Source organism: Zeus faber, assembly GCF_960531495.2.
Source record: "Zeus faber genome assembly, chromosome: 9".
NCBI lineage: Eukaryota > Metazoa > Chordata > Actinopteri > Zeiformes > Zeidae > Zeus > Zeus faber.
In genome coordinates, this window is record NC_137197.1 from 4,988,522 (window position 1) to 4,996,259 (window position 7,738).

Genomic DNA, 7,738 nt, shown 5'->3' on the forward strand with positions numbered 1-7,738 from the left:
TTCCCGCTCGGCAGCGCAGCCAGTCATCGCTCGGCCCGATGAATCATTCCTCAAACGCCGCAGTTCACACGCTGGTTAAAAACAAGAGGAAAGAGGAAAAAGGGGAAAGAAACCTTTGATTTATTTACTTTTTGATCAATTAAATACAGTTATGTGCTCAGTTATACCGAAAAATATACTAACGAGTGCAATGGAACTTCCTCAGGATTGACGTCATGTCATGATAGCTTTACTTCATTTTTATTTACTTAATTTGTGACATCATAAAAAAAATTTTAACGGCTTATTTCACAAAATGCAAAAACAACAAACCATTGTATTGGCAGAAAGCGATGTTACGTTGTTATGTTATAAGTTCAATAGTGAAAATGGATTAAAAATTTGGTTCTAAATTCACTACATGTGTCCATGTAGTATCCATGTATTCCAAAACATCAGACAGGTTTAGAGCTAAGATTGGATTTATTTTTCTGATAGAACCTTGTAGTCTTTCATAAGTTACCGTGAAGCTTTGGGCCTGGGAGCTGCATCCAACAGGTTTCGAGTATAAAAGATGATAAAAGAAGATAAAAAGATGTGAAACAATAAATCTTTCATCAAAAATTGGAAAAGTCAGAACGTCCTCACTCCCCAGCCACTGCAGGGATCAACACCACGGTTTCGATGAATTGAAGAAGAACAATTTCAGTTTCATTCGTCATTCACACAGTTTGATCAAACAAATATTTACTGGCATTTCAAAAATCCGTTTTTGTTCACTGATTGTATCGCAGGAACAATTCAGTGTTGTCAAGGAAACCAGTTCAAAAAGCCATGTTAGCGAAATGCATTAATAAATCCACTTATTAACTCAAGTGGTGATTGTGCTGTGTGGGGACGGGTGATTTAACCCGTTCTCTCAATTGCTCTGAGGAGTAACAGGTGCACAGCCACCCCTGATCCCCGGCCCAATTCACTAGACCCAAGATATGTGTGGCTGCTTAGATTACACAAACCCCACACCACAGAAAATGTAATTACTTCATTGCTCTTTATCGGGCAGTAACTTTAATGTTTTAGTACACGATTTAATACTAATCAAACAATTTCCTGGGGTGTTAATGAATTGAAGTGATAATTGTATTCATGTTTTTTTAAGCATTGGTATTTAAATGCACAGTGTCCTTAATCTTTTTTGTTCAAATAAACATTTTCACATTTCAAATATTCGATAGAAAGATAGATGGATAGATAGATAGATAGACAGACAGACAGACAGACAGACAGACAGACAGACAGACAGAAAGACAGAAAGACAGACAGACAGACAGACAGACAGACAGACAGACAGATAGATAGACAGATAGATAGATAGATAGATAGATAGATAGATAGATAGATAGATAGATAGATAGATAGATGGATGGATGAAAATGTCAATATGCAGCAAAATATTCCAATCTAAAATTTTACTTGAAGATGTTTAAATGTATTTATATGTAATAATGTAATAATACATTTGCGTGTTATACATGTAGGCCTACAATAAATGATAAAACCCCAAATATTATCAATTAACAATAAAATTCTGGCAACACACAATGACCTAATGATGGACAATGAATAATAAATATGAACCTAAAACAACAAACAACAACAACATGCAGTTAAGTAAGTAAACGATAAAAAAAATAAGAAATTGACATTTAGTCATATATTTGATTTAATATAGTTTTAATCAAGTAAATGTTTTTTTTTTCCACCGAGCTAACGACTTATAATAGCAGCCAGTGGTAAATATTTTATTGACTGTTGTATTAAATACTTACACAGTAAAATAATAAATAATAAAATAATAAATATCTTTCCAACTCTTTCCTCAGGTGTTAATGAGCTGAAACATGAATGAAATTAATTTCCTCCTTTTTCTGAGCGCTCACATGCCTGTCACGTGCACGCCGCCCGAAACGTGCACGGCCTCCAGACAGACTGAGCGTCCCAGCAGGGGCCGAGCCGGAGCACCCGGAGGCGCCGCGGCGTGGCTGGGGGGGAGAGCGTTTCCGGACGCCCTGCTCCCAGACGCCTGGCGTTTTTTTTCACGCCGTCGCTCTTCCTCGGCTGCCTCCACCCCCCCCCCCTTGGCTGCCTCCACCCCTCTCCTCCTCCACCTCTCAACGGAGGGGGTGGGGGGGGTGCAGATAAAAGTTTTACGAAGCCGGTGTCAGGAGAGGTTTAGTGGAGTGTCTCCGCCGTGAAAGGTTCACGTTCACCTTCGTGGGAGGAGACGGACCTTTCATCCCCGTCGGCAGAGCGCTCCGTTGGCTTTCCAAATCGACCCGTTGATCACATCTCGTTAACGTCATCCTGGAGGACAGATTCGCGGCTTTTCCCTCGGCCCTTTCTCCGTGCGTCGCACTGTTTTTCGCCGGGGAAACCCTTGAGGAAACAACATTGGCGACAGTCACGATATCTCCTTGTTTTTCGTCCTCTCTGGGACGAGCGTGAGCTGAGATAATCACCTGACGGTCGTTTTATTTAAAGATGAGGGTGATCTTTTCTAGGACATTTGGAAATGATAAAATCCCTTAATAAGTCCGGCTGCTCAGTGCTTAAATCTCCCTTCCTGTCACCCCTTTGTTTTCCCATTAAACGTCACGCTGATTAACAATTTGTATGTTTGGCGCGACGTCGCCTCCCTCAATTATCCTTGATTTTAGCTGTGAGAAAAAACAAAAACAAAACCGAAACATTTGTGCAGATATCAGTGTGTTTTTCATTGTTCTGTCGCCCCCCCCCCCCACCGAACCTTTTGTAGAGCCGGGATCATCGTTTTCGTAGATGTAGAGATGCTTGGGGAATATTCGTAAGTTTCCATTTTTCACTTTCATCCATTTGTTTTGCATGTAGGCTTTTCGGAGCCGAGTCATTTCATCACAGCGTTTTGCGGCGGTGGAGTCGGAACATCAAATGCAGGCGACTGTAAGGAGCGCCTCAGAAGGAGCCCCTTTTAGAACAGTTTGATACGTGACAGTTCTCCGTGTACCGGAAATAAAAATATATTGCTACTCCGCCCTGGAAACCGTGGTTAAAAAAAACAAAAAAACAAGCAAAAGAATACCTGCTCCTCAGTTTGAAGTGGCGGAAAACTTATTTCCTCCCAGAAGAGGAGACAGAAGTGAAATATGACTTAATGTAAAACCATTTAAGTGTAGGTTGGTACAGTTGTTGGTACAAAAATCTACCAAATTGAAGGTAGTTACATCAAAAACAGGTTATCCAGTCGTGTGCACGGAGCATTTTTTGGGCAGGGGCGAAAATCGGAAAAAGGGTGGAAGGCGGGGAAGCTGAAGAAATTTGGATTATGAAACTGAGTTTTTTTCCCCAAGTCAGCGCCATCGTTCTTTAAATCAAATGATTGGAGGCTGGAGACTTGGTGGCTCAAAGAGATAAGCCGCTGTATGAGCGTTTCAGGGATCGAGCACTTGAAGGTTCGATCCCCGGTGTGCTTTTGAACGCCGGCACCCCGGGGACGTCTTTAAAAGCGCCTGGATACCAGGGGCGGAGCGTGAAGGCCTTCACAGGTTCAAACCCGCAATTTTTCAGAACGAAGTTTTCTTTAATCAGATGATTGTAGGGGACGGCCGAGCTTAGCCAGACTCATTGGCTCAAAGAGATAAGCTGCCGGAAGTTGAGGTCTTTCGGTCCAGGGAGTTCAGGGTTTGATGCAGAGTGAGCCTTTGAAAGGTGGCTACCCGAGGGCGCGTTTGAAAGCGTGCGGGGGCCAGGGTGGAGCATGATGGAGACCTGGTGGCATGACGGTGTTGTATGTCCGTGGATGTCGGACTTGGCGGGCCTCCGGGAAACGATGGCGCTAGGGGCTCTCCTGAGAGGAAGCCGCGCCCGGCTAAAGCTTTGAAACACCTCACGTTGTTGACCGATGTTGTAGGGATGGAGATTATGTTTCACTGCAATTTATTTATTGAAAGCTAGAGTATCCCTCATCAGCCATCACAGGTACTACTGACTATATATGAGTCGCTGTACAAACCGAATCACTCATTAGCTCTTCTCTACAACAACTGTCAACTCTGAGGCATCATTCCCGGAGGGGCAACAAGTCCCCGACCAGGGGGATTTGTTGTTGTTGTCGATCAAGCGGAGAAGGAGTCGAGCCGGCAGCCAGCCCGACAACCCCAGCCGTACACAAACACCATCACACCACCGGGCAGCCTCCAGGCTCCACCCTGGTCCCCGCGTGCTTGTCAACGCGCCCTCGGGGTGCCGCCTTTCAAAAGCTCTCTTGGTATTGCACGCTGAACTTCCCAAACCAGAAGCCCTCAGGTCCCAGCAGCTTATCTCTTCGAGCCAATGAGTCTGATTGAGCTTGGTCATCCCCTCAATCATCTGAATCAAGACATCTCCGCTCTAAAAAATCAGGACTTGAACCTGTGACGGCAGCATCTGAACCATCCTGCCACCAGGTTGCCTTCATGCCACTCCCTGGTATCCAGGCGCTTTTAAACGTACCCTGAGGCCTGAGCCCTTCAGAAGCTCGCTCGGCATCGAGGCCCCCGATCCCCGAACTCCTCCGACAGCGGCTTATTTCTTCGAGCCAACAAGTCTTACCAAGTGGGATTGTCTCCTCCCATTGAAGGAACTGGACTTGGATGGAAAAATTGGGATTTGAACCTGCGACGTTAGCACTGAACCGCGGTGTCTGAACCTGTCACACCACAGAGCCTGGAGGCCAGCTGCTCTGAGATCTTCGCTGGCTTCTCTTGACATGAGGGTTACGACTAAAGATAATCTTACCACCTCGTAGGAAAGATTTGTTAGAGTAAAGTATGTCGATCAACCCCCGTCAACAGGTTGCCTCGACTGGCAAAATGACTAGAGCCGGGCCTGTGTGCGCTGTGTTACGCTACTGCTTAGAGGGTACTGCATAATGTTTTCTCTATCATAGGGGCGCTCTAGAGGGCACTTTTACGCTGCATTTTCACGACCACTTGGTTTTCAGTGGGGTCGCTCCCCCTCCTCCCGTGCACATAACTGATGTTAACTGTATTATAAGTATAGAAACGAGTCTTTGGCAATACAAGAATAAAGTGAGGGAAATTATTAAATATACTCCTAGAATTTCCACCATAATTAAAAGTTATAATGGCTGTAACTGAGTACATGTCACTTGTAATTTTATTTTCTACATCCTCTAAGTCCTGCCAGAAATAGCAGAACAGAGCACATCTTTTTGAAAAAAATCGCACAAGAATGTATCACGGGCAAAATAAAATAAAATAATAAAAACGAAAATAAAAATGAAAGATTTTATAACCATCATCTCATCAATCATTGGAGGATGGTAATAACCGCTTACGGCACCAGGCGTGAAATAATCAATTAAGAAACGCAGTAAAAAACAACAACAACTACTGCAACCAGTTATTCTAAACCCCTCGGCGTCAATATTGTTCTGATCTGGATTTAAATATGTGCATGAATGTTGATCTGATGTCTCTTCATTCTGCTGCGAAGCCACTCGGTGGTTCCGATCCACAGTTCACTGTCTCATTTGACGCTTTTCATGAGAAAAATATTATTTGTCAACATCTATTTCAAAGTCGATATAACAACGATCAATAGGGAGTCCATGACGACCTCTGCGCTAACTCTACCCAACATCTACCCGACCACTGACGTACCTCCCCTACCCTGCCTCTACCTGCCTCTACCTTTAGTCGAGTCTACCTCTCCTCTATGCAGTCTCTACACTTCCTCTCTCTATCCTTAGTCCGCTCTACCTCTCATCTTCTTCCCTCTACTCTACCTTTACTCCACTCAGTCTCTACTCTACTTCTACCCAACATCTACCCGACCACAAACCTGCCTCCTCTACCCTGCCTCTACCTCCCTCTACCTTTAGTCTACTCTACCTCTACCCCTTCCATACTCAACTTTTACACTACTCTGCCTCTACCTCCTTCTGTCTTTAGTCTACGCTACCTCTACCCTGCCTCTACTCCCGCTCCCTCTCCTCTATCCCTTCTCTGCTTTACCTCTACTCCCGCTCCCTCTCCTCTATCCCTTCTCTGCTTTACCTCTACTCCCGCTCCCTCTCCTCTATCCCTTCTCTGCTTTACCTCTACTCCCGCTCCCTCTCCTCTATCCCTTCTCTGCTTTACCTCTACTCCCGCTCCCTCTCCTCTATCCCTTCTCTGCTTTACCTCTACTCCCGCTCCCTCTCCTCTATCCCTTCTCTGCTTTACCTCTACTCCCGCTCCCTCTCCTCTATCCCTTCTCTGCTTTACCTCTACTCCCGCTCCCTCTCCTCTATCCCTTCTCTGCTTTACCTCTACTCCCGCTCCCTCTCCTCTATCCCTTCTCTGCTTTACCTCTACTCCCGCTCCCTCTCCTCTATCCCTTCTCTACTTTACCTCTACTACCGCTCCCTCTCCTCTATCCCTTCTCTACTTTACCTCTACTACCGCTCTCCGCTGGACTTCTGCTCTGCAAGGAACTCACAAGGAAATCGTTTGTGCTCCAACCCTGGTTTTACGAATGAAGAATGAGAGTTCCAAGTGAAGTAAAACCAGGCTTTTCATCAATATCTTGACAAAATTCTATCCATCAAAATTACTTAGTAAATCGTCATGAAGTCATAATTGTTTTGGACATTTATATTTTTTCATCATAAGCGTCAATATGTGACCTTGATTAATGAGACTGCGTTGTATTATTGATGATGCACCGCTGTGGTGGCGTTCCGCTCCGGGACGTCCTTCGATTTCTCCCCATTTCTTTCCCAGTGTGACTCAGCAGCATTTCCTTCCTCCATCCTTCTTTTCTCCTCCGCCCCTCCCCCGCAGAACTCTGGGAGGCTTCCAGACGAGCTACTGAACCCCGCCGAATATGTGAGCTACCAACCCCTTTGCGGCATGGAGCCGCAGCCCGCCCCGGCCCAGCCCCCCGTCACCTTCCTGCCCCAGAACCCCTACGCCCAGCAGCCGTCCAACCAGCCCATGTACTCCAACACGGGCTTCCCGGCCCCGGGCCCCCACGCTCCCTTCAGCTTCCCCAAGGAACAATCCGTGTGACCTCTCCAAAGTCCGCCGGGGGAGGGCACAGTGCCGCACCATAATGCTTTCATCGAGAATCAAGAAACAAAGCCACAAAAAGAGAACGACAACGACTACGACCAATCTGTCCGTCCGTCCCTTCGTACGTTTGTCCCCTCGTCCGTTCCAGCCACTGCTTGTGTGTTATTCCGCCAACTCCCTCAACCCGGTGATGCATGTGAGTAAGTTGTGCCCCCCCCCCCCCCAAAAAAACCCTGAGACCCCCACCAGCTCGCGTCCCGTGTACCGCTCGCCCCACCGCTCGCTCTCCACCCTTCACCTCTCTCTCTCACGTGCCCACGCGTCCTGTCGTCTCCGCGCGTCCCTCACCTCTCTATACGTTTCTTTTTTTGCCAAGTGTCGGAATGTGTACAGTATATTCCATTGTGTTGATATTCCACATTTTACATTTTTTTTTATTTTTTTCTTTCTCTTTGGTAACTGTTTAAATTGCCATCAGTTAACTGGAAATGTCATTTCTGTGTAATATATATAAAGGTCAAATATATGGATAATGGACAGATATTTAGATATTATATATGTAGCAATGGTTTATATATATATATATATATATATATATATATATATATATATGTATAATCATTATTAGGTATTGGAATGGAGTATGGTAATGACTTAAACTGTAA

The 7,738-nt window shown here is 45.3% G+C and overlaps 1 protein-coding gene across 1 annotated transcript in view; it reads left to right on the forward strand.

Moving 5' to 3' along the window:
- nectin1b (nectin cell adhesion molecule 1b) overlaps nt 1-7,070 on the forward strand; it is a gene marked incomplete at its 3' end in the record, with an annotated part of 177,932 nt that extends 170,862 nt beyond the window's left edge. Inside the window, exon 10 of the mRNA XM_080007217.1 lies at nt 6,843-7,070. Within this exon, the coding sequence (XP_079863343.1) occupies nt 6,843-7,070 (228 nt within the window). The remainder of the gene's footprint in view (nt 1-6,842) is intronic.
- Between the last annotated feature and the right edge of the window lie 668 nt (nt 7,071-7,738).